This window comes from Cornus florida, unplaced genomic scaffold (assembly GCF_030987335.1).
Source record: "Cornus florida cultivar Cherokee Brave unplaced genomic scaffold, ASM3098733v1 CherokeeBrave_3.0.0_Hap2_Chr06, whole genome shotgun sequence".
NCBI lineage: Eukaryota > Viridiplantae > Streptophyta > Magnoliopsida > Cornales > Cornaceae > Cornus > Cornus florida.
Genome location: NW_026775576.1, coordinates 57,638,651 through 57,666,517, shown reverse-complemented (window position 1 = coordinate 57,666,517; position 27,867 = coordinate 57,638,651). Strand labels below are relative to the sequence as shown.

General features: G+C 38.0%; 2 protein-coding genes across 2 annotated transcripts in view; both read left to right on the top strand.

Annotated features, from left to right (window-relative positions):
- The window catches only part of LOC132314160 (uncharacterized), a 29,677-nt gene extending 5,521 nt beyond the window's left edge, over positions 1–24,156 (top strand). The window contains exons 2-13 of the mRNA XM_059813056.1: positions 10,410–11,505; positions 11,681–11,965; positions 12,066–12,751; positions 12,830–13,623; positions 13,709–13,761; positions 15,470–15,645; positions 17,100–17,534; positions 20,512–21,601; positions 21,766–22,044; positions 22,145–23,164; positions 23,269–23,764; positions 23,893–24,156. Coding sequence (XP_059669039.1) covers positions 10,410–11,505; positions 11,681–11,965; positions 12,066–12,751; positions 12,830–13,623; positions 13,709–13,761; positions 15,470–15,645; positions 17,100–17,534; positions 20,512–21,601; positions 21,766–22,044; positions 22,145–23,164; positions 23,269–23,764; positions 23,893–23,897 — 6,415 coding nt within the window. The 3' untranslated portion in view covers positions 23,898–24,156. The remainder of the gene's footprint in view (positions 1–10,409; positions 11,506–11,680; positions 11,966–12,065; positions 12,752–12,829; positions 13,624–13,708; positions 13,762–15,469; positions 15,646–17,099; positions 17,535–20,511; positions 21,602–21,765; positions 22,045–22,144; positions 23,165–23,268; positions 23,765–23,892) is intronic.
- On the top strand, positions 12,766–14,364 carry LOC132311592 (uncharacterized). Its single transcript, XM_059809584.1, has 3 exons — positions 12,766–13,077; positions 13,167–13,623; positions 13,985–14,364. The coding sequence occupies exons 1-3, from the start codon at positions 12,997–12,999 to the stop codon at positions 13,987–13,989; spliced, it is 543 nt and encodes a 180-aa protein (XP_059665567.1). The 5' UTR covers positions 12,766–12,996; the 3' UTR covers positions 13,990–14,364.
- Positions 24,157–27,867: the final 3,711 nt, after the last annotated feature.

Below are 27,867 nucleotides of genomic sequence, written 5' to 3'. Positions count from 1 at the left end.
TCCTAGGCGTTCGAGTTTTTCACAAACACTTTTCAAAAACCATTTTTCCCAAAACAATTTCATTTCTTTCAAAACACTTTTCCCTTTTTCTTTCCCAATGGATGCATGAATGCTTCATGCTTCTAATAATTCAACAATAGAATTTTCACATATGCTTTCCAAAATAAATTTCTAAAATATGTAAGTCATGCTTTCTTTCAACATGGATATCACATAGTAAGCATACAAAACCTAAATTCTATTTCACATAGGCATGCTTATACACAATATATCAACTAACACATAGCCACATTTTTCATATACAACATTTAAGCAATTTGCAAGAATTCAAACTAATTAAGCATGCAAATCAACAAATTATAGAGAAATAACTCACAAAAGCATAAGAAATCATGTATTAGATACCCCTACCTCCAAATTGAAGAAAAGCCCCAAAATTCCCAATTTCAAGCCCTAAATTCGAAATCCCTAGGCTTGGCCAAATGGTGCTTGGCTCCTATTAAATTGACGGTCTCGACGAGCTCTCCAACTTTGCTTCAGAATGTATTACCAAATTCCAATTGGTGTAAGAAAGATCAAGCCCCGTCTAGTAGCTTCGTTTTTCTTTTACTTTTTTTTCTTTTACTATTAAATTGACGGTCTCGACGAGCTCTCCGACTTTGCTTCAGAATGTAACGAAGCTACTGGACGCAGAGAGAGAGAAACTGATGTAGTCAATGGCCATTAGGCCTTTTGTGAGGTTTAATATAATGGTGGGGCCCACTTATTATTTTTTTAAAAAAATCTTATAACTTTAACATTTATATAAGTTAGGGAGAATGTAATGTTTATGATGTTATATATATATATATATATATATATATATAACATCATAAACATTACATTCTCCTTAACTTTAAAAGATTTCATCCCCGAAATCAAGCCATACCTGAGGGAGAAAACAATTCTGGATACTTGGAGCGATCCTCTTGTTCGAGCTCCTAAGTAGCCTCCTCAATTCCGTGATACCTCCAAAGAACCTTTACCAACGGTATCGTCTTGTTCTTTAACACCTTCTGCCGTGTGTCAAAGATCTGAACTGGTCCCTCCTCGTAGGAAACATCCTCATCAGTGTCAATCTCAACCCAACTCAAAACGTGAGATGGATCCGGCTCGTACTTCTGTAGCATCGATACATGAAAAACATTATGGACCCTGTCCATCTGTGGTGGCAATGCTAGCCTGTAGGCAACCTCTCCTACACGGTCCAAGATCTCAAAAGGTCCAATGAATCGTGGCGACAACTTGCCACTCTTCCCGAACCTCATCAACCCCTTTCGTGGATAAACCCGAATAAAAACGTGGTCTCCCATCTCAAAGGATAGCGGTCGTCTCCGCCTATCTGCATAACTCTTCTGTCGGCTCTGAGCTCCGAGCAACCTTTGTCTGATCAACTTAATCTTCTCAGTAGTCTCGAGTACAATGTCAGGTCCTAAAGCGGCTGTCTCGCCCACCTCAGTCCAACAAACAGGAGACCTACAAGGTCTGCCATACAACGCCTCAAATGGAGCCATTTGAATACTCCCCTGATAACTATTGTTGTAGGCAAACTCAATAAGTGGAAGGTGATCCTCCCAACTACCTCCCAAATCAAGAACACAGGCCCGAAGCATATCCTCCAAGATCTGGATGGTACGCTCCAATTGGCCGTTCGTCTGTGGATGGAATGCCCGTACCAAGGTGCAACGATGAACCAAACGCTGCTTGAAATCCTTCCCAAAACTTCGAAGTGAACTTGGCATTCCTATCTGAAACAATAGCAACTGGAACTCCGTGTAATCTTACAATCTCTTTCACATAAAGTACACCAAGTGCCTCTGCGTCATCTGTTGCCTTAATAGGCAAAAAGTGAGCCGTCTTGGTCAATCTATTAATAATGATCCATACGGCTTTATTTCCCCTCCAGGACCTAGGAAGACCTGTCACAAAATCGATGGCAATCTGCTTCCATAATCCACTGTGCTACCGACAATGGCTGCAATAAACCAGCTGGTCTCTGGTGCTCGGTCTTCACCTGTTAACAGGTAAGGCATCTAGCCACAAACTGTGCAACATCCTTCTTCATCCCACTCCACCAATACTGACGTCTCAAATTGTGATACATCTTGGTACCACCCGGGTGAACTTCAAATCGGGAAGTGTGAAACTCCCGTAAAACGTCCTCACGACAAACTGTGGGAACAACCAATAAACCCCTGAACCGTAAACCTCCATCTGCATGTAAGGTCCAATCCTTCACGATCTCGCCACTGGAGATCAAAGTGTAAATGGCATCCAAATCCGGATCCTGTCTCTGTGACTCAATCACCCGTCTGACAAGAGTGGGCTGAGCCACGAGACTAAACAAGAATGCTGACTCACTGCCATCATCATCATCATCAAAGCAATACTATCCCATTTATGCCAAATCTTCAAGCATCCGCTTCCACTTCCGAATGGCTAACCCGGCCAAGGCCCTACGAGATTTTCGGCTTAAAGCATCAGCTACCACATTTGCTTTGCCAGGATGATGCTGCAAATCAAAGTTGTAGTCTTCTAAGAACTCAACCCATCACCTCCGTCTGTTGTTTAAGTCCTTTTGGGAGAAAAGGTACTTGAGACTCTTGTGGTCCGAGAACACCTTAAATCTCTCACCATACAAATAGTGTCTCCAACACTTCAAAGCAAACACGACTGCCGTAACTCCAAGTCATGAGTAGGGTAGTTAAGTTCGTGAGTCTTCAACTGTCGATACCCATAAGCCACTACTCTACCATCCTGCATCAATACACAACCCAAACCATCACGTGAGGCATTACAATAGATCACATAACCCAAACCACGCTCGGGTATCACCAACACTGGAGCCGTAGTCAACCTTGTTTTCAACTCTTGAAAGGATGACTCACAGGCCTTATTCCATGCAAACTTGATCCCTTTTCGGGTCAATCTGGTCACAGGAGCTGCCAAACGGGAAAAATCCTTCACAAATCTCTGATAATAACCCGCTAGGCCAATGAAACTCTGGATTTCAAAAACATTCAGAACTGCCTCTATCTTTAAAGGATCAACTGAAACCCCACCTTCTGAGACAACATATCCCAAAAACTTCACCTTTTGTAGCCAAAACTAACACTTTTCATATTTGGCGTACAAACGGTGCTCTTATAGAATCTGCAACACTATTCTCAAATGGACCTCGTGCTCCTCCTGAGTCCATGAATACATAAAAATGTCATCCACGACAACTACCACAAGCTGATCCAAGTAATCGTGGAAGACACGGTTCGTTAGATCCATGAATGCTGCTGGTGCGTTAGTCAGACCAAAGGGCATGCCAAGAAACTCATAATGTCCATACCGCGTACGGAAAGTGGTCTTTGGAATATCCTCCTCCCTAACCCGTAACTGATAATAACCTGACCTCAAGTCAATTTTCGAAAAACAATTGGCTTCCCTCAACTGATCAAATAAATCAAGTATCCTTGGCAAAGGACACTTGTTCTTGATGGTGGCATGATTCAACTTCCGGTAATCAATGCACAATCTCAAAGAACCATCTTTCTTCTTAGCGAACAAGACCGGTGCTCCCCATGGTGACACACTCGGTCGAATGAAACCTTTCACCCTCAAATCATCAAGCTGCTTCTTCATTTCTTCTAATTCTATTGGTGCCATACGATACGGTGCCATGGAAATTGATACAGTACTAGGCATCAAATCAATAGCAAACTCCACCTCTCGACGTGGAGGCAACTCAGTCAAGTCCTCCGAAAACACATTTAGAAAATCGTGTACAACCACCGGATAATCAACCCCACAAAACTCCACATCATCATCGGAAAAAAGGCTAGCCAAGAAGAACGTCTGCCGATCCCGACTCCTAATACCATAGAAAGAGGGAATGGGAGAATCACACTGATCCCCCACAAAATAGAAGCAATCCCCATCCGGGGTACACACTGACACTCTACCCCTGAAACAGTCGATAACAGCCCTGAAGGACAACAACCAGTCCATCCCAAGAATGACGTCAAACCCTATCATCTCGAGAAGGATGAGATCGAACTCCAGTATCTGTCCGGCAATGGTAATGGAACAACCCCGACAAACTCTACCAATAGTGACTGAACCCCAATAGGCGTGTCAACACAAAGCGGTCTGTCTAACTGACTAACCTCCAACCCCAATGCCCGTGCAAATGATGAAGCGATGAATGAATAGGAAGCACCAGAATCAAACAGCACTCTAGCCCAAGAATGGGACACAAGGAACATACCCCTGACAACTGAAGGACTGGATGATGGCTCGGCTGGAGCGACTGCAAAAACACGACCCTGGGTCCTCTGCCCCTGAGAACCACCTGTCTGATAACCCGACTGCTGAGTGGGTGCACTCGAAGAAGCCCCTCTGCCTGGTCAAGAACTCTGAGCTGTCATAGCCGGCTGAGATGGCTGAGGTGGTGGTGGCAGTTGAAACCCTGACTGAACTGTGGCAGATTGCATTTGTCTCTGTTGTGAACCTCCACCTCTGCCTGAACCACCGCCCCGCTGTGGACAATCCCTCACCCTATGGCCCTGCTCGCCACACCCAAAACATCCACCTGACGCTGCTTGAACTTGAGTGCACTGGGTCTTGTGGTGCCCTAACTGCCCACGTCCGAAGCAAGTCACCTGAGTCTGAGTGCACTGGGACTTGTAATGTCCCGGTTGTCCGCATTTGAAACAAGTAACATTCGGTCTAGGAGACCTATGGACACTAATCTGGCTGACTACTATCCCCTGAATCCTGATTGTTCATTCTTCTGCTTATTATGTGATTGACCCTCGGAGATAGCACTCATGTTCTTGCTGTGCTTATAGGACTCTCTGATAGCTTTGTTGTCCTTGCTTTCGGCCTCAACCACTAAGGCTTTTCGCACTGCTTTTGCATACTCTGTCGGTTCTGAGGCAGCCACAATTGGCCTGATGGTAAAATTAAGGCCATCAACAAATTTCTCTATCTTTCCCTCCTCATCATTAGCAATCCCTGGTGCAAACCTTAAAAGCGACGTGAACTTGTTCTCATAGTTAGTGACAGTCATATTTCCCTGCTTCAAACCATTAAACTATTTCTTTAGTTCTCTCCGCTTAGGTGCCGGAAAGTACTTCTCGTAGGACAACTTTTGAATGTATCATAGGTCATTGTGTCCAGATTGTGGGTGTGAGAAACGGTCTTCCACCAAATCTCAGCATCCCCAACAAAGTTATAAGTTGCCAAAGTGATCTTCAACTTGTCCGTCGCCAAATTCATGGCGTCTCCACCCTATCCATGAAACTATCCACAACAAGTGGATCTGGACCGCCCTCAAACAAAGTCGGCATCAACTTCACAAACTTTGCAATGTGATAAAGAGTATCATCTGACTCATTTGTCTTTGGAGGTGGTGCTAGTGGTGCCGATGGTGGCACAACCTGTGACGATGATGACACCGCCGTCCGAAACACATCATGAAAGACCGCCTGCATTGCCAATTTAAGCTGCTCCTCACTAATCTGAAGAGGTGGATCAACAGTCCCCCTCACTTGCCCCCTTCTTAGTGGGACCAAATCACGCAACAAGACATCTTCATCAACTTGCTCTTGATCCCTTTCCACGGGATTGGAGCTAGAACTTTCCCCGTGGTCCTTTCTTGGTGGCATGACGCTATAAGAAAAAGGAAACAGGTCAAAAACGATGACACTAAAACACGTCCGAAAACTGAGTCCTCACATGAATGACTTGACAAGAATGGAAACACATAAACACTTTCCATACTCCCGGAATACCCAACTAATGATAAGCATGATCATGATAATAATATAAATCAATTTTAAACACTTAGCACGTAGTCACATAAGCATTTAAGCAATTAAGCATGCCTTTCAAACAATTTTAACACTTAGCACATAAGCATATGAACATGCAATTCAACTTCCCATGCAATCCTAGGTAGGCCTCTACTCGTCGTACTAATGGTATTCGAACCATTGCTCTGATACCAAATTTGTAACGACCCAAAAAGATACCAAAATAATAACAATAATAATAATAAAATATATAAAATTTCGGCATGACCTCCGCAAAGAAGTCCCTCTACAACCTGTTGAAATAGATAAAAATGTAATGGCCTCATTTGGCCTTAAAACTAATCTATCCTGCCCCAACGCACAATACAAATATTATACCACATTCCCAAAATGATTAAATACATATAAAAAGGTCCCGTTCCTCCATCTCGTCCAAACAAGGAACGCACTTTAATTACATCAAGTTACAGTCCATGAAATATAGCTAAAATTTAAAAGTCCATAATTTACAACATTATACTAATTAAACTAAAGTTTCACAAAATAGTTAAGATTACATTTGTTTTTATAACATCCACTACTACAACATTACACAAACTACACTTGGTCATTACAAGAGAATATGGTTCATGTTTCTACACAAAAGACCACAAAATGATAATCCCGATCCAACCTAGATTTGTGGTGGATTGGCGTCTGCCGCTTCTTTTCCCAAACCTAAAAAATGTTAAGATAATGGAGTGAGCTAAACGCTCAGTAGGAAGTGTCTAAGACACACTTCTTATGACCCCGTGAATCCACACAAAGAATAGGTAAAACGTAAGCGGGATCATGTCATAGGGAATACACATCAATAACACCACAACAAGCATGTAAATAAATATCATCCTATCACAAATACACCAAATATGCTAATGAATGCCATGTCATGTCAATGTCACTCCCCCATTTTCCAAAACAATTCATTTTTTGCCGTTCCAAACCGTTAATGCAATCCGGCCCATAGCACCTCTATGGCGTCACGAGGGGAGGGTTGGCTAGCTTTCCCCGACCACATGGCACCTCCATGGCGTCGTCTGGGCCTAGTTAGCTCAACCATATTAGAGTCTCTCTCTAGTTCCCTCTAGATCACATTAACACCACGGACCACTAGGCGCCTCCTAGGCGTCCGGATTTTTCACAAACACTTTTCAAAAACCATTTTTCCCAAAACAATTTCATTTCTTTCAAAACACTTTTCCCTTTTTCTTTCCCAATGGATGCATGAATGCTTCATGCTTCTAATAATTCAACAATAGAATTTTCACATATGCTTTCCAAAATAAATTTCTAAAATATGTAAGTCATGCTTTCATTCAACATGGATATCACATAGTAAGCATACAAAACCTAAATTCTATTTCACATAGGCATGCTTATACACAATATATCAACTAACACATAGCCACATTTTCATATACAACATTTAAGCAATTTGCAAGAATTCAAACTAATTAAGTATGCAAATCAACAAATTATAGAGAAATAACTCACAAAAGTATAAGAAATCATGTATTAGAGACCCCTACCTCCAAATTGAAGAAAAACCCCAAAATTCCCAATTTCAAGCCCTAAATTCGAAATCCCTAGGCTTGGCCAAATGGTGCTTGGCTCTTATCAAATCGACGGCCTCGACGAGCTCTCAGACTTTGGTTCACAAGGTATTACCAAATTCCAATTGGTGTAAGAAAGATCAAGCCTTGAAATTGTAAATGAAAAAAAGAAAAAGAAAGACGAAGCTACTGGATGCAGAGAGAGAAAAACTGATGTAGTCAATGGCCATTAGGCCTTTTGTGAGGTTTAATATAATGGTGGGGCCCACTTACCATTTAAAAAAAAAAAATCTTATAACTTTAACATTTATATATATATATAAAATCATAAACTTACATGTGGGCCGTGGCACCGGGAGCCATTCACTTTCATTGAGTGTATTGAGATGAAGTGCAACTAGGGCTCGAGGAATTTTGTCATCCTGATAGTTGTTATTGAAGAGATGCCAACATTTTAGGGCATTGTGACCTTTCCTTTTGCAAATAAGTCATTGAAGAAAAGTTGAGGTGTTTTGCACAAACTTTGAAGATGTTTTGGTGTCATGCTTGATTGAGAATTGTGTTGAGTATAGGAAGGCTAAGAACTAGCCTGAGTAAAACCCTGTCCTCTTCAGGTAAAAAAGGGATTATATCCACGCTTCTGTTGAGAGTGTGAAGTGGAATGTTGTCCAATGAATGCGAGTGAATGATATGCATGCTCAGAGAAATGGGACTTGTTCTGTAATTCATGAGTATGCTGTAATGGAATTAAATTATTGTAAGAAGGAACATGAGGCTTAAGCATAACTTTGGAGAATATTCTTGATGATGTGCTATGGTTGATACATGATTTGACTATGTGATTTACTTGAGTTGAGTCGGACTATCACGCTACAGAAATTAGAGTTAGGGTGTATGACCCCCTTCGTTTTACGGAGCTTAGAATCTTAGGTAGCATGACCTTTCATCCTTGGGATGCTGAGCATTTCTTGCATGTCCTTGGGGATTTCAAAGGACGCACTTTACTTGTAAAATCCACCAATCCTACCGAGCCATTGTGCTCGCCCCTATTATATAACATTTTTCTGGAAAGGAGTTGCTCGGGACGACTTTTGGAGTTGATGATACGCCTTGATTCTTTTGTGGATGTATTTTGATGTAAATGTACCTTAATGTATATTTTGAATATTTCAACCTCTATGTTATATTTTCTTTCCCTTGTGGTTGTAGATTTCATGTAACTGGTAATTGGTACTTGTATCTAGAGGACATGATTTATTGAGGCCACAAGGCCATTTTATTTGCAATGTATGGAGTTCTATTTGGTGCACACAATGATGCTTGTTGCACACACATTGGTCCACTATTGCCTTACCATGTTTTATACTTTATGAGCTGGCAATGCATTTCATTTTGACCATTTGAGCACATGAGGTTTAAGGGGGACTATTTTGGTTTCAAGGAAGAAAAGATGCATTTTTTTGAAAATAGTTTGGATTCGGAGTTACTGTTCACCAGTAGGTATTTTGTAACTCCGAGCACTCGCGGGCCACCTCCGAGCGCTCGGAGCATGTCCAGTCCCCATGCGTGGCGCACTCCTTGTGCGTGCGGAGGAGCACCCGGACACTGTGTGAGCGCGCTTCCAGGTCCCTGCTTTGGCACACCTTTTTCTTTTCATCCTAAAACTGAATCTAAAGGTTTACATTAAGTTGTCAAACGACTGTTTTGACCTTTGATTCCGCATTCGTGTTTGTTAGGACCCTTTTGCCCTTAGTTTCCGTTTTAGTGCCGTGTTTGAGTCTTGTTGACTTTATTTGTGGTTCCATTGTCGCCTTAGAGATGGTTTTTCATCTATAGTGGCGTCTTCCGTGTTTTAGCTTCTGCATTTTGGACTCGGTATCGGGTCACGGTTTCGGACCATTGTCGATGATGAACTGGATCACGGGATTCGGGGCGTCACAATATGTGTACTTTAGAACAGGATGTGCAACCATTTGATTGAGAAGATAGAGCTAGGAACTACAAAGGGAACAGGGAATGATAAAGCTAGATAGATCGTGCTCTTTAGAGCTTTGGTGTCTCTGATACCTTAAAGAAAACATAAGATAGGATGATTCTAGTAAATTCAGGTAATCTTTCCATTATAGAGTTTGAGTATATATAGGATTTTGTAGAACAGAATATCTACATAGTATCAGAAGAGTTGTTACTAGAAAATAGGTCTTGCTGCCATCTGTAGATGACCAGGTCTTTGAATTTGACTGTCTACATACGCGTTCTGTTAGTTTGAGCATAACCTGCCTGACAAAATAAATAAATGAAATACTGATCATAATAATATTGGTTTTATTTGTATTTTTCAAATATGAATCTTAAATCAATTATATTGTAGGTTGAAATGGATTACAGAGGTTGGACCGGAACAAATTGCTAGAAGCTAAGAGCTGAATTTCTTTTTTCCTTTTGTCCTTTATCTCTCTAAAGTAGAAATGATTACATTTGCGGATTTTGAGTATTGAAAGTTCATTTTAATTCTGATTGACCAGTTTTATATATGAATACTTCAATTATTTCTTCTTTTGGGTTTTTATGAATTCATCGTTTGAGTATGGATGTATTGTCCAGCCATCACCTGAAATAAGCACAAGTAGCCTACGGTCGCTATATTCGCTGTATTTGTGAATGCCTTGGTACTAGGACCGCTTGTGCATCCCCTAGCACCTACATAGAATTTTATATAAATCATGACTTTAGTTGTAGTTTTATAACCATCATATAGTTATCAACATTTTAAAGATGAATTAATCTATTTCTAACAATTTGGTTTATGAATTCAGTTGTTTATTATTATTTTCCCATATATGTTTTGACAGAACTATTCTTCTTTTTTCCTTCACAAAAATTGAAATAAGTATTAATTATGGTAACTGCAAATGTTATAAATAATGAATTTAGCTCTAGATCTTTCTATAATGTGCTTTGTATTTGATAGGCATGAGGCGAAGTTTATCCAAAAATTTGTTCAAGAGATCATAAAAGAATTGGGGTATATGCCATTAAATGTTGCCAAGTACGAAGTGGGGATAGATTCCCGTGTAAACAAAGTGGCCTCTTTGCTAGACAATGCGTTAAAGGATGTGTGCATTGTGGGTATTTATGGAACTGGTGGAATAGGAAAGTCAACCATTGCTAAAGCTGTTTTCAATCGAATATTTAATCAATTTGAAAATTGTTGTTTCCTTAGCAATGTGAAAGAAGTTTCAAAACAACATGGTTTAACTTATCTTCAACGACAACTTTTGAATGACATCCTAATGGAAGAAGATCAAAAGATACGTAATGTTGATTACGGGATCAATGTGATAAAGAAAAGACTTTGTTATAAGAAGGTTCTTGTAGTTCTTGATGATGTGGATAGTTTGAAGCAATTAGAAAGTTTAGCTGGAGCAAATGACTGGTTTGGTTTTGGAAGTAGGATCATTGTAACAACCAGAAATGAACGTTTGTTGGTGGAGCATAAAGTAGATCATTATGAAATGTATAAGGTTGAGTTGTTGAATGACGAAGAAGCTCTTGAACTTTTTAGTTGGCATGCTTTCAATAGCAACCATCCGTCGGAGGATTATCTGGAACTCTCACGAAGTGTCATAAATTATGCCCAAGGCCTTCCATTAGCTCTTCAAGTTTTGGGTTCTTTTTTATTTAAAAGACGCATACAAGAGTGGGAACATGAATTGGATAATTTGAAAAGAATTCCAAATAGAGAAATTTTTAATGTTCTCAAGATAAGTTTTGATGGCCTTAATGATACAGAAAAGGATTTATTCCTCGATATCGCTTGTTTCTTCGAAGGGTATGATAGAGATTATGTAATGGATATATTGGGCAGTAGTGGTTTTCACCCACGAATTCAAGTTCTTATTGAACGGTCCTTGATAACTATCTCATACAAGAATGAGTTGCAGATGCATGATTTGATACAAGAAATGGGTAAAGAAATTGTTCGTCGAGAATCACCTGATGATCCTGGCAAACGCAGTAGGTTGTGGTTTCATGAATATATCTATAAAGCATTTAGAGAGAATATGGTATGTTCTAACTACATATAAGTTTCTTTTCACATTCAAGTTGGGCAAATAAAGATAGGTTTGTTTATCTCTCTTTTATTTTTAATTTTTTTTTCACAGATAAGCATCTCTAAACTTGTATAATTCTCAGGTTTTAACACCGTACAGTAACTTACACCATGTTCTTGGTAATTAGGTGACAGAAACAATTAAAGGCATTATGCTAAATCTGCCTCATGATCAACTACCAGAGGAGTTACATGTAAACGTCGATGCCTTTGTTAAGATGAAGATACTTAAACTACTCAAACTCGATGGCATACGACCTTGTGGACGCCTTACATATCTTTCAAATGAATTATGTTATCTTGATTGGGATGGTTACCCTGAAAGGTTTTTGCCAGCTAGTTTCCATCCAAAAAATCTTATCCAACTTCGCCTTTATTGTAATCAAATCAAAGAACTTTCATCAGGCATCAAGGTATGATCATTGTTTATTTATACAATTATTGACATATGAATATTATTGTTGGGTTTTATTGAAACTAATTCATTTCTTTCGTTGCTTGCTTGCTTAACAGTTTCTAGAGAAGTTAAAATTTCTTAATCTCAGCCATTCTCTATATTTGGATAAAACTCCAGATGTGTCCGGTCTCCCATGTCTTGAGAGTTTAAATCTTGCTGGATGTACAAATCTAGTTGACGTTCATCAGTCGATTGGAGTTCACGAGAGGCTTGTTTCATTGAATCTTCTAGATTGTAAAAATCTGAGGAGTCTACCAAGAAGCATAAAGTTGAAAAATCTGAAATCTTTTAATCTAGCAGGATGCTCAAAAGTTGAGAAGTTTCCAGAGATTCAGGTGGGGCATATGGATTGTTTGAAAATTCTTATTTTAGATGAAACTGCAATAAAGGATTTACCTTCATCAATTGAGTATCTTAAAGGGCTTCAGTCTTTATCTCTAAAGAATTGCCGGAAGCTTAAAAGTGTTCCAAGCAACGTTTTTTCTAAAATGAAAGATTTGGGTTCCCTTAACATAGGTGGAACAGCTATAAAACAGTTACCATCATCCATTGTACAGTTGAGTAACCTTGGTAGCCTTGATCTAGTTAATTTTCAAGGATCATCTCCCAAGACGCCAAATTCGTTTATCCCATTTTCGTTGGTGCGAAAGAGAACTTCTGCTTCAACTATTTATTTGCAAATGGAACTGCTCTCCGGTTTGTGCACTTTGAATCATTTATATCTCAGGAATTGCAATTTATAAGAAGAATCCTTTCCCAACGATATTGGCCGCCTATCCTTTTTGGTAAGATTAGATCTAAGTGAAAACAATTTTTGTAGTATACCAGCAAGCCTCATTCAACTCAAAAAACTGAACCGCCTTGATTTGGAACATTGCACAAGACTCCGAACATTGACTTCACTTCCCTCATCCATATGTGAAGTGAATGCACATGGTTGCAAATCATTAGAACGGTATTGGATTCCATCAAATTTAGACAGTCCAGATGATCGAGAATTCATATTCACTGGGTGCAGCAGATTGGTTATGGATGACAAGAACAACATGCCAAATATATCATCACAGAGTATGCTCCAGGTTTCCTCTCTCACTCGCTTGCTCTATATTTATGTATCTGAACGAAAAACTGACCTTCACAATATTTTTATGGAGCAGGAACTTGGTGAAATATATTATCCAGGAAGTGAGATTCCGCAATGGTTCAGCCATAAGATCGAGGGTGAGGGCTCTTCGATGTGTTGGCGGGTGGACGATCTAACTTCTTACAATAACGTCAAAGGAATTGCTATATGTATTGCTTTGGAATCACATGGAATTTGCCCATGGATTGGATTCAATCTCAAAATCAATGGATACTCCATGATCGAATGGCCTGTACAAAAGCGAATTGAGTCAGATCATGTCATGTTGATGGTCAAAACAGAATATGACATTTTTTTTGATGAAGAATATCAACAACCAATTAAAAATTTGTTTCCCAATATTGGTGATGATGGCTCTTACATTGAAGTTTCTGCTCAATTCGACTATGGGCTGCATACTCCCCGCGTCAAACGGCAATTAAAGGTCAAGAAATTTGGTATCCATTTAATAATGGATGAGCAAGATGAAGGTGAGTAGACCCAGAGATGCACACTAGTCTTAGACACAAGTTTCATCATTGTCTTCAAACTTAATATTTCAATACTCATCATTAGGTAATTTAGATCACACCAACATCTTGACATATCATGATTTTCACAAATCAATTGTAGAAAATATACAGATTTAAAGTAGGATCCCACTTTTCATTAGTTAATGTGTTAAAGTCTTCTTTCTATTTTATTGAGTTTATAGTCGAGTTGAAGAGAATTGCTTTATGGAGTGTTGAATTTTGCTCATTATTTTGCTTCTCACATCTTGTACATATTTAGATGGCCTTTCAAACTGTTTATAATTAAAATCGTCTCTATTCGGTTTTTGCCATTTTGTAGGTTAATGGTATCATCTTATCAACCAATTCTAGTTACTCATCGGGGCCATGTTCGTGGTCGTGAGGATGTTGGTCGATCGTGAACCGATAGCTCCACTCTAGGTACTCGCTGTGTGATGCAATAAGAATGGCCTTTGGTGGTGGTAATGGGAACTTTTTATTGTGTAAATGCAAGCAGCTCTATTGAAAATAAGGAAAATGTTTTGTTGGTACCAAAGTCTAGTTTTTGGTGTTATTTACTGTTTCAATGTGAATTTGATCTTGTCATCAATTATAATTTCAACATTGGATTTTAGTTGTTTTAGCCATGTAATGGTCCCATTTTTATCCCCAAGGAAGACATGGTTCAATCAAAATATGACACAGATCGCAGTTCCAACACTACCCTTATTAAGTAATTTTCTGATCACATTACCGTGAAGGTAACAACATTTGCAGTAGAAATGACATTTCTTTGTTGATAATGCAAATTATTTGAGGCATGATATTAAATACCCTCAATAATACCTCACGTTACTCGTTACAATTTATTTTTTTATTATTTTAGTCGGCTACGATAATCTTATGTTTTTATTCAGTTCAGGTGTTATAGGTTTGTATATTACCAACAATTAATACTAGTACTAGCTACTTCTTGTTTCATTGTGGTGGACGTCATTTTTGTGTGACACTTATGCTTCATGAGAGTTGGTGTGGACAAGACGAATATTTTGAGTGGAAATATTTGTGGATTCAAAATCTTGGTCCTGTGTGATCGTGTGAACAAGACTAAAATTTTTTAATTACTTAGATCGGCTATGTAAATCTTATGTTTTTATTCGGTTCAAATAACGTCGCGTTATAGGCTTGCTTATATGTTACCAACAATTAAATACTAGTGCTAGCTACTTCTTTGATTCATTGTGGTGGTTGTCATTTTGGCGTGACACTATCTTTGGTATGGTGGGAAAGAAAATGAAAGATAACATTGTTACGAGGGCTGAGAAGGGAAAGATAATTTTAATCTACTATCATATTTGGTTGATTAATGAAGTAAAATAAATGAAAGGATAATAATCATCTTGGTTGATTAATTAAGGAAAAAAAATAAAAGGATAATAATCATTTTTGGAAAAAAAAAAAGAAAAAGGAAATTATTTTAATAAATTTATTATTATATTTTTTTATATTTTAAAAGATAAATTTATGGGCCTCAAAATTTATAGGCCCATAGTTAGCCCCAAAAAATAAATTTATAGATCAAAATCCATTCCATAATCCATTTTATGGGGATATCTTTTTTTTTTTTTTTTAGGGCAAATCATTTCAGCCTCCCCAATTGCCTCCATCTATTCTCGTTCTCAACTCTGAAGTTGCCCTCTCTCTCTCTCTCTCGCTCTCTCTCTCTCTCTCTGCAACTGCAAACTACAAAATCTACAAGAACCAGAAGTTCAAAACCCATATATTTGAGTTTATGTATCTGTCTGCAAGAATCAAAAGTTGAAAACTTATTACCTATATCAAAACCTATATCGGCATATCATTTCAGATTGTTCAAAAAATCAAAACCCATATCTTTCAGTTTCCATCGCCGCTGTTCCAGTTCGGGTTCGCCGTTCGCAAGCTTCAGCCGCTGTCTCTCAACTCTCAAGCTTGCCCCCTTCTCTCTGCAGCTGCTGACTGGTATGTATGGGTTTTGTTTGAATTTTTTTTCTAAATCAACTAATCAATGTCTGTAATTCTTGTTTTGCAAACTAAATCCTAAAACTAAATCCCAAAATCAAGTGTAATATTGATGTTGTGTAAAGATAAATTTGGCATAAAAAATAATACATCAAAGCTTTACTTGTTTTTCTTTTCATTTCCTCTAAAAAATGGAAGGATAAAAAAATTACTATTTAAGTCAAAATTATTCCTTTTCTTTTCTTTCCTTTCAAATACAATTTTTTAATCACCCTCAATTTTTTAATCACCCTCCGTTACCTTTTCTTTCTTTCCTTTCCTTTCATTTCCTCCCTTTTTTTTTTTTTTTTTTGTTTTTGCACCAAACTGACCCTTAGTCCTTTAAGGGAGGAAAGTTCCCAGCAACTTCTTTATATGTTCCCAAGTAGAGCACAGAATAAGGAAGGAAATTGCTTGGATGATGCTTAGCAATTGTTATATATATATATTCGGTTGAGTCCCAAGATTGTCTTTGTCTTCACCTTAGTCCTTAAGGGAGGAAAGTTCCAGCAACTTCTTTCTATGTTCCCAAGTAGAGCACAGAACAAGGAAGGAAATTGCTTGGATGATGCTTAGAAATTGGTCCACACATTTTCTTTCCATTCAACATGTAACATTGGACAATGCTTTTGGAAGATGTAAATTTTACTACTCAATAGGGGCATTAGGAAATCTTTTTTCTACAGCAGCCTAATTTGACCCACCTACACCTTTTTTCAGTCTTTATATTTTTCTTTTCTTTTCTTTTTTCCAGCTAAAAAGGTATTTGCTTTTATCAATAAAGTTGAGGAAAATTTACCATCAGCTTCCACAAAGGTCCTTTACCCAGAAAAAAAGCTTTGAGTTTCATGGAAACTTCAAGCTTTCGCTCTCTAAAGTAAAGCACAGTCTATTATAATAGAATTGTTGACCAATCCAAGTGTTAAAATGAAAACTGATATACTGATTATTATAATTGAATTGTAAATTTGCATAGATGACTTGTGAAATTATTACTATATCAAAACTATTGCAATTTAGAAAATGTCCAGGCACCGACTTGACACATTTTCTTTGCATTCAACCGGACAACTTTTGTGAAAGACCCCACAAAAGATGACTCCCATGTGAAATTATGACATATTAAATTTTGATTCCCAATAGGGGCATTAATATTAGCCACCACCTCTTTTTTTCAAATAGTGTTATTTGCTTTGATCAATAAAGTTCATGAAAATTTACCATCAACTTCTAACCATTTACTTATATAGGAACGAAATTGCTTGGATATGATTCTTAGCCAACAATTAAATAATCACAGGTACCGTACCGAGAAATATTGCATTCACAAATTAGCAAGCCTCAATGGATGCATTTCCTCCGTCGTCGTCTTCTTCTTCTTCTTCTTTACGATGTAATTATGATGTCTTCTTAAGTTTCAGAGGAGAAGATACTCGCAAGAACTTTGTGAACCATCTCTATATGGCTCTGCAACATAAAGGAATTTACACCTTCAAAGATGATGAGAAGCTTAAGAAAGGAAAATCAATTTCTTTGGAACTCCTCAAGGCAATCAAGGAATCGAAATTTTCCATCATCGTATTTTCAAAAAATTATGCAACCTCCTCATGGTGTTTGGACGAACTCGTACAGATCATTGAATGCAAGAATACAGTGGGACAGACAGTTTTGCCGGTCTTCTACAACGTGGATCCCTCACTGGTAAAGAAACAAAAGGGAAGTTTTGCAGAAGCATTTGTCAAGCATGAAGAAACTTTTAGGGAGGACAAAGAAAAGGTGCAAAGGTGGAGGGCAGCATTAATGGAGGCAGCAAACTTAAATGGGTGGGAGTTAAACAATATCGCAAATGGGTAATATTCAACTCTATCTAAGTTTACACTCAATTTCTTACCTCTTCATTTCTTCATTTTCCTTTTTATGCCAAATTATAACCAAATTAATCTGATTAAAATTGAAAAGAATTCAAAACTATTTAGAGTTATTATTAAGTTTTAGAATTTCACTTACGAAAATGGAAAAAAAAAAAAATTATGTAGGAGTTCATTCAATATTTGTGGCTGTTTTTGTACTAAGACCACCCCTTGCACCTACATCGAATTTTATATAAATTGTGACTATAGTTGTAGTTTTATAACCATTCACCATTGTATAGTTATCCACATTTTATAACCATCATATAGTTATCAACATTTTAAGATGAATTAATCTATTTCTAACTATATGGTTTATGAATTCAGTTTTTTATTATTATTTTCCCATACATGATAATGTTATAATTGACGGAACTATTCTTTCGTTTTTCTTTGACAAAAATTGAAAGAAGTATTAATTATAGTAAATTCAATAGGTTAAACGATGTGTGCATTGTGGGGGATTTGTGGAGCTTGTGGGAAAGACAACCATAGCCAAAGTTGTCTTCAATCGAATATATAAGCAATTTGAAATTTGTTGTTTCCTTAGCATTGTGAAAGAAGTTTCAGAACAACATGGTCTAACTTATCTCCAACAACTACTCTTGAATGACATTATTACGGAAGATCTAAAGATACGTAACATTGATTATGGGACCAACATGATGAAGAAAAGATTATGTCATAAGAAAGTTCTTGTAGTTCTTGATGACCTGGATAGTTTGAAGCCATTAGAAAGTTTAGTGGGAGGAAATGACCTATGTGCACTAGTTCAACTAAATGACTTTGGCATACTTAATTAGAAGCAAACATGAAGCACAATTTATATTTTCAATTAGCATTCTTTTTTTATTGAGAAAAATTGCACAATATCTTATACTAAATTTTAATTGTTATTATTATTTAAATCTTGGTAAATAACGCATGCATTTTTGCTCTATGGAGTTAAAGCCTGAACCTCTCACTTTGGAAGGAGAGAAGATCGATATCATTATCCTATTAACTCAATAGTCTGTTCACTATATTTAAGTTTTAAGTGAGTGTTTTAATCCGTTTTTTTTTTTTTTTTTTGATAAGTAGTGAGTGTTTTAATCTTTAAATGAATATATAGGTTAGTTGTGGATTTATTATTCGCACTCAATTGCGTATCTCCTTATTTTTCTTTTTTTTTTTTTTTTTCTGCCAAATTAGAATCAAACTAATCTGATTAAAGTTGCTCATGAGAATTAGAAGTATGACTGTGAAGCCAGCCATTTCTTTCCCTCCATATAGCCCACAAAGCTCAGCAAATTAGTTTCTTAAAATTTTAGAATCATGATATATCCGATCACACCATAAGAAAAGCTCCTCAACAGAAGAAACATCAGCAAATTGGACCAAATCCCAGTGCAAAACCTCACCCAACCATAACCAGAAAGCCTGAGTGAAAGGGCAGGTGACAAATAAATGATCCCTAGTGTCCACAGCACTTGTACAAAGAAAGCATCTTCGGGCCAAGTGAACCTTTCTTCTCTGCAAATTTACCATGCTTGGTAACCTGTTCTGCATTACAAAAACAGCAGTAGTAGACCACCTTGGTCTGGCTCTACCCCAACACAAATGATACCATTGGACCTCTTCTACAGCAACCCTACAACATGTCTAAACCTTCATGAAAGAAAACTTTCCCCCAGCCCACAAAATCTTACACTCTGGTGGACTGATCTGTAATGACACAATATAACTCCTAAAAAGTTGGAGGCTGTCATCCTGTAACAACTGCAAATTCCAGCCATAATTGTGCAACAAAGCTTCAACCTTGCAATGCTTATCAAGAGAAATTTGTCTAGTCTTCCCATGCCCAAATTTCTGGGCAATAGTTTGACCACCACACCAAGGATAAAGAAACAAATGAATCAATTGCCCATTCCCTATATGATTACTGACATGCTGCCTCATTATATCACTTACCTCCACCATTGACTTCCAAATAACAGAGTTGGAACCTCTAGGAACAACATTCCAGTAAGTTGAATGAGGAGTGTATTATTTCTTGAACCAAGAAATCCACAACCTATCTTTACTCACCAAAAAATCCCAGGCAAGCACATATCTGGACACCACTTGAATATCCCCCAGCTTTCTGAGACCCAAACCACCCTCCTTTTTAGTTCTAGTCACCATATCCCAAGACATCAAATGCATTTTCTGAGACTTTTCAGTACTACTCCACAGGAAATCCCTACACATCTTTTGAATTTGATTAGTGATAGCCATAGGGACAGTATAGATACAGCACCAGTATAAGAAGACTGGGTTCACCAGAGTCTTTAAAAGTTCCAATTTGCCAGCGCAACAGAGAGCAGCTTAGAACTCCAACTTTAATTTAAACAAATATTAATGATCCATAATTAAAATTACTTTTATTTGTTTGTGTATTTCGAATACGATTCTTATATCAATTGTATTGTAGTTTGAAGTGGACTTTAGAGGGTTTGACTGAAAATTAATACCTCCCAAACTGCCAGAACTCAATTTTTTATTTTTTTATCCTTTATCTCATTAAAGTAGAAATGATTACATTTGCGATTTTGGGTAAAGAAAGTTCATTTTGATTTTGTATTAAACAGTTTATATATACATATATATTTAGATGTATTGTCGAACAATCACAAGAAATAAACACAAGTAGCCTTGCTGCCTTGCTACTAGAACCACTTGTGCAACCTGATGGATCTACATAGAATTTTATATAACTCATGACTTGATAAGTCAAGTCATGAGTTATCAACATTTTTAAGTTGCATTAGTCTATTTCAATCAATTTAGTTTACGAATTAAGTAATTTATTATTATTATTATTATTATTTGCCCATAAATAAGATATAATTTTTTTTATGACCCACTAGTTCTTTCTAATGTGCTTTATACTTTATAGGCACGAAGTGAAGTTTATCCAAAACATTGTTCAAGAGATTATAAAAAAATTGGAACATATACCATTAAATGTTGCCAAGTATGAAGTGGGGATAGATTCTCGTGTCAATGAAGTGATCGCTTTGCTAAATAATGGGTTAAAGGATGTGTGCATTGTGGGAATTTGTGGCACTGGGGGAGTAGGAAAGACAGCCATAGCCAAAGTTGTCTTCAATCGAATTTTTAATCAATTCGAAAGTTGTTGTTTCCTTAGTGATGTGAAAGAAGCTTCAGAACAAAAAAATGGTCTAACTTATCTGCAACAACAACTCGTGAATGACATCCTAATGGAAGAGGATCTAAAGATACTTAATGTTGACTCCGGGATCAACGTGATGAAGGAAAAACTTTGTAACAAGAAGGTTCTTTTAGTTCTTGATGATGTGGATAGTTCGAAGCAGTTACAAAGTTTAGCTGGAGCAAAGGATTGGTTTGGTTTTGGAAGTAGGATCATTTTAACAACCAGAAATGAACGTTTATTGGTGGAGCATAGCGTAGATGAAATGTACAAGGTTGGGTTGTTGAATGATGATGAAGCTCTTCAACTTTTTAGTTGGCATGCTTTCACTAGCAACCATCCATTGGAGGATTATTTGGAACTCTCAAGAAGTGTAATAAATTATGCTCAAGGCCTTCCATTAGCTCTTCAAGTTTTGGGTTCTTTTTTATTCAAAAGAAGTCTAAAAGAGTGGGAACATGAACTGGATAGTTTGAAAAGAATTCCTAATAAACAAATTCATGATGTTCTTAAGATAAGTTTTGATGGCCTTAACGACACACAGAAGGATTTATTCCTTGACATTGCTTGTTTCTTCAAAGGGCATGATAAAGATTATGTAATGGATATATTGGGCAGTAATGGGTTTTACCCACAAATTCAAGTTCTTATTGAACAATCATTGATAACTATCTCACACAACGAGCTGTGCATGCATGATTTGTTACAAGAAATGGGTAAAGAAATTGTTCGTCAAGAATCACCTGATTATCCTGGCAAACGAAGTAGGTTGTGGTTTTATGGAGATATATATAAAGTGCTTAGAGAGAATACGGTACGTTCTAACTCCATATAAGTTTATTTGCAATTTTGTTATTCAAGTTGTGCAAAAAAAAAAAGGATTGCTTCATCTTTTTTTCCATCTAAACAGTTGTAAACTTGGATAATTTTAAGGTTTTAACACTGCATGGTAACTTACACAATGTTCTTGGTGATCAGGGGACCGAAACAATTAAAGGCATTATGCTAAACATGCCTCATCGTCATCTACGAGAGGAATTACATGTAAATGTCGATGTCTTTGAGAAGATGAAGAAACTTAAACTGCTTAGACTCAGTGGCATACGACCTTGTGGACAACTTACATATCTTTCAAATGAATTATGTTATCTTGATTGGGATGGGACAAAGTTTTTGCCATCCAATTTTCATCCAAAAAATCTTGTTCAACTTCGCCTTTGTCACAATCAAATCAAAGAAATATCATCAAGTATCAAGGTATGATCAGAGTTTATTTATACAATTATTTACATATGAATAGTATTGTCGGGCTTTATTGAAACTGATTGATTTCTTTCATTGCTTGTTTCCTTTCCAGTTTCTAGAGAAGTTAAAATTCCTTGATCTCAGTCCCTCCTTATATTTGTATAAAACTCCTGACTTGTCTAGTCTCCCATATCTGGAGAAATTAAATCTTAAAGGATGTAAAAATCTAATTGAGGTCCACGAGTCGATTGGAGTTCACAAGAGGCTTGTTAGTTTGGATCTCGGGGACTGTAAAAATCTGAGGAGTCTCACAAAAAACATCAAGTTGGAAAAGTTGGAATCTTTGAATCTATCAGGATGCTTAAAACTTGAAAAGTTTCCAGAGATTCAGGGGCGTATGGGTCGTTTGCGGGAACTTTATTTGATGAAAACTGCAATAAAAGATTTGCCTTCATCAATTGAGCTTCTTGAAGGACTTCAGTATTTATGGGTATATAATTGCCGAAAGCTTAAAAGGGTCCCAAGAAACATTTTTTATAGAATGAAGGATTTAAAATCCCTTCACATGGGAGGAACCGCTATAGAAGAGTTACCATCGTCCATTGTACAGTTGTGTAACCTTAGTGAGCTTTATCTATGTGATTTACAAAAAATGTCTCCCAAAACGCCAAATTCATTGGTGCCATTTTCATTGGTGCGAAAGAGAACTCCTGCTTCAACTAATTATTTGCAACTGGAACTGCTCTCCGCTTTGAGCACTTTGTTTCTTTTAGATCTGAGGAACTGCAATTTATCAGAAGAATCCTTTCCCAAGAATATTGGCTGTCTATCTGGTTTGGAAATATTAAATTTAAGTGAAAACAATTTCTCTAGCATACCAACAAACCTAATTCAACTCAAATGTCTGAAATGTCTTGTTTTGGAACATTGCACAAGGCTCCGAAAGTTGACTTCACTTCCGGCATCTATTGAGTATGTGAATGCACATGGCTGCAAATCATTGGAACGGTATTGGATTCCACCAAGTGCAAGTGGTCCACACAAGGGACGATTCAGATTCACTGAGTGCCGCAAATTGGTTATGGATGAGATGGAAAACATGCCAAATATATCATCACAATGTCAGCTTCAGGTTAATTACTTTCCCTCTCTCCCTCCAGTTCTCGGTCTCTTTCTCTCTCTCTCTCTATATATATGTTTGTATTCAAAACTTGATTGTGTGGGTGCATGGAACAGGGATTTCAATGGATCAGTTTTCCGGGAAGTGAGATTCCGCAATGGTTTAGGCATAAGAGTGAAGGTGAGGGCTGTTCATCAGTGTCTTTGGTGGCAGATGAACTATCTTCTTCCAATAACGTCAAAGGAATTGCCATCTGCGCTGCTTTGGAATTTCATGGAATTTACTCATCGATTGGATTTGATCTCAAAATCAACGGTTATGGCGTGAACTGGTTGGAGGATGGAGAGAGTTATTCCTATGGGAGGTGTAAAGGCAATCACGTTATTTTGACGAACGTAACTGAATATTACGATGAGTTGTCTAAAGACAAACAACCAATTAAAAATTTGATGAAGAAGAGACCAAAGCTGAGCCCAGGCCCTCCCAATATTTCTGATGATGCCTGTTACATTCAGGCTTCAGCTATATCAGTTGACGACATACGTGGTGAAAAGAAGGTGAAGAAAATGGGTATCCATCTAATTGTGGAGGAGCAAGGTGAAGGTGAGGAAGGTGAGTTCATCACTCTCTTCAAACTTAATTACTCAATTATTAAAATCATACCAACATTTTGAACTATCATAATTTTCATATATACAGCAATTAATTAATTACTGTATTTGATTGTTGCAATTTTGTAGGTTAATGTCATCATCTTTTATAGACTGCGATGTATAACAGAGAGAAATCCAAGAGGACAGTTGTATGTTTGTGGAGCAGCATCCTAGCATTAAGAGGCAAAGGATCATTTGGATACTTTTGATTGTCAATTTTGTATATGTTTGTTTTCTTGCTGTGTGTTGCAATAAGAATGACCTTTTGTACGTGGTAGGAGTGGGAACTTCTATTAATTGTCCGAATATAAGAAACTCGTTTGCAATAAGAATTTCAATTGTGATGGAAAATGTTTTGTTGGTACGTACCAAAATCTTTTTGCTCATATAAGCATTATAATTTCATATCAAGTCTTGAAAATTGCTATTTATAATAATCACACTGTGATGGTCACATGTCAAATTACAAGTGACTTCTAAGCAATACTGATGGTCACTTTGTCATGGTGCTCTTGCCTACAAATCCCTACGGATGCTTCGATCTCACCATCGATCTTGTACAGCTTTGCTCTCTCGCCATCCATTGGAAGAATTCTCTAACGTGATGGCGATAGTGGAAAGGGCCTAGGTGTTCGCAAATTCGAATCGAGTACTATGAATCTCTCTAGGGTTTGTGGATAGTTTGATATGGGATGTGTACCAGTTTGTTGCCAATTAGTAGCCCACCAGCTTCACGGACGTCCAAATCGACTCATTCATAAAATCCCTTGCTCCTCAGTCGGAGCCTTTCAGTCTGCCCAACAGGATGTTCCTTTTGTACTCCTCGATACTCGGTGTACTATGGATTGTCAATCCCAGTCCTCATTAGATTTGGGTTGTTAGTTAAATTGGCTAAATCATTTGTTGTTTGGCCTGAGGAGATCAGTGTTGACACCCTTTTTGGGCAGGGCAGGTGGTGTTGATGTGGCAAGGTGAAGTGGGCTCGGCAGTGGTGACGTGGCGGCAAGGTTATGTTAATATACGGGGAACATGAAGAAGATAATGGGCCAGGAATTGTTTAATGGTTAGGAGTGTCTATTAGATAGACTTATCAGTAGTAATAGGATAGCTTTGTTATCTTATTTTCTTAGAATAATTTTATTAGGACTCTTTAGTTTTCTATAAATAATTGTAATGGGCCTTTTTGTAAAGGCTCCAACACTCTCAAACGATCGCATTAACAGAAATCATCCTTTTTTTTTTTTTTTTTTTTTTTTTTTTGTTTTTAAAATCATGTTTTCTTAGTTTACTTAAATTCCTTTCTATTTTTTTATTCAGCCCTCTCTTAGTTGATTAAGTTCTAGTGCAATTTTCTTTATTATTCCTTCTTTGCGATTTGAATTCTTATTCCAAATAGATTCTTTTCATTAATTCAATTTGAGCAGTTATCATAGTTTTTCATTTCAGTTTAATTCGATTTCAGTTTTATTCTATTGCAATTTGCATTTCCTTTAAAGTCCTGGCAATTAGGAACCCAACTGTGAGCTTTCTGTTCTCTCTCTTACAAATCGCCTAATCTACAATTTTCTCTAAAAGAGACTAGATCTTTAAAATTGAACCAAATACGTTGGTTCTGGCACGCTTGCACTAGCCAAACTTTGTTGATTTAAGGGGTCAACATTTTGGCATGCGCCGGTGGGACCCACAAGGCGAGCGAATTGCAAACATGCCTCCAAGGCCAAAGAATTCCAAGAATGTTGTCGCAACAAATGATGATAATGAAGAAGAAAGTCAGCCGATTCCTTCCACTGAGGGTGAGTCGGTTATATAGTCTGAAGTTCCACTAGCCCAGATCGTGGACATAGGGTTGCAACTCGGGTGGGCTGGAGACTTAATTCGGGCTCAGCCCATATACAAAATCTTTTGCCCAAGCCCAGCCCGAGCCCGAGCCAAAGCCCACGCCTTTGTATTCAGAATGTAAAAAATAAGAAATCTGTGCAACTACAAGGACTTGAACAACATTCCTCTAAGAAAAATCCCCAACACACTACCAACTAAGCTATTATACACTTATGAAATAACATAATTTTTAAATAAATATATCCTTTCCGGGCTCAGACTGGGCTTCGGGCTTTATATAATATCAACCCAAGCCCAGCCCGAATTTAATTCGGGCTCAAAATACCTAGCCCAAGCTCAGACCTAGAACAGAGCCCTGAAAATTTCGGGTTGGGCTCGGGTAAATTCGGGCTTGCCTAGCCCGAGTTGCAGCCCTACGTGGACATGATGAAACGAATGGAATCGATAGTAACAAAGCCTCGACTGCTCATGAATCTGTATCTTAGCAGACCACTTTGCCATTAGTAATTCTTTTGTTCGTGCAGTTGACTGTTGCTACAGGGTCTACTCAGAAAATTCACACAGGTGGCGTTTCTGTTAGTATTCCTTGAATTACGATAGAGCCGTCAACCCAACCCACGGTGCCATTGTATCAACCTCCCACCATCCATCAGCAGAATCAAAATCAACAATGCCATAATCATCAGGGGTTACCTATCAACCCTCATAGGGAACCATATGAATTGGGGGGAAATCAGAATCATTGGAGGAATAACTAGTTTCAAGCTCCTCCTCATGTTCCACCTCTCGCCGTTAGGGGAAGCCGACGAAAATTCATCAAAGGGAATGGCCATATCTGCATTTACCACAAGTGCAGCAGCCTGCTGCTAATCTTCCACTTCCCAATGGGGGAATTGATAGAGCCCAGTTGCTTGAAATCATTAATTGGGAGATGGCCAAGGGCAGAGACGTCCGAGGTTGATGTATAGGAAACCTTATCCCGATTACATTGATCAGTATGAATTGCCCTGGGGCTACCGTTATCCTGATTCACTATGTTTAGTGGGGAAGATGCAACATCAACGGTGCAACATATTGCATGCTTCACTACTCAGTGTGGGGAAGCAGGGCCGAATGCATGGAAAAGAATTAGGTTGTTTTCAAGTTATTTAACTGGGGAAGCTTTCGATTAGTATATTCATCTTCCAGCAATTTCTATTTTTACTTAGGATCAGCTCGAAGACGCATTCTATGCACAGTTTTACCGGAGAGAGACGGAAGCAACCCTTATTGATATCTCCAGGCTATCTTAGTTGCTGGGAAAATTGGTTGAAACATTTATAGCCCGATTGTTTCAGAAAGGCCAAGCTCAAGTGCCGAGTCCCATTGCCAGAACCTAAATATATTAAGCTGGCCTTGAATGGACTAGACTTATAGCACCGTAAGAGATTTGATGGGGTAGATTTCTATGATTTGTTTGATCTTGCTAATCGTTTTACCCGGTATGAAGATATCCTCAAAAGAAGAAAAAGAAAGGAAGATGTTAGACTAAGAAGGGGGGGTTGAATTGGTTTTAGATATTTTCTTCCTTTTTCACTTTAGTGCAAGCATGCTTAACATAGAAGATAAAACTCAAGGCAATTAATCAAATCACATGGACACAAGATATATAAGGAAACCCTTTCAATTGGGAAAAACCTTGGTTCTTGGCCTTAGCCAATAAAATCATCCACTAGTTGTATGTATCTTGTTACACACTCAGCTGTCTCATTCTCTGCACACACCTAGGCACCAGAATAGACACTAGCTTTCACAACCAATCCGCACACACCAGAACACTTCAGTGCATCCACGCACTCCCCCTGTCCGAAGCACCCATGCTTGGACCCAATAAGTTCTCAATAGCTTAACCACGAAGGGGTAAGGATGTAAAGCCTTACTGCCACTCAACTGTGCGATGAGGTACGAAGCCTCACTACCACTCAACTGTGGGATGAGGTACGAAGCCTCATCGCCACTCAATAATGGGGTGAGGTATGAAGCCTCACTGCCATTTACACAAAGTGTCACACTCAACAAAGGGGTGAGGTACGAAGCCTCACTGCCATATCTAATAAGTGTCAACACACCCAATACAATTCACTTCAGCTGCACCACAAGATAAGAATGTAGAACTCAACCTGGAACAAAGTACATAGTGAAACCCTAGCTTTTAACTTCTGCAATCAATAGGATAAACCTCCC

What these genes read in the sequence shown, in the direction of transcription:
- LOC132311592 (XM_059809584.1), top strand. Translation starts at nt 12,997, where the DNA reads ATGATCGAGAATTCATATTCACTGGGTGCAGCAGATTGGTTATGGATG. An exon ending in GCCAAATATATCATCACAGA is followed by an intron (nt 13,078 to 13,166) that starts GTATGCTCCAGG and finishes TTTATGGAGCAG; the next exon opens with GAACTTGGTGAAATATATTA.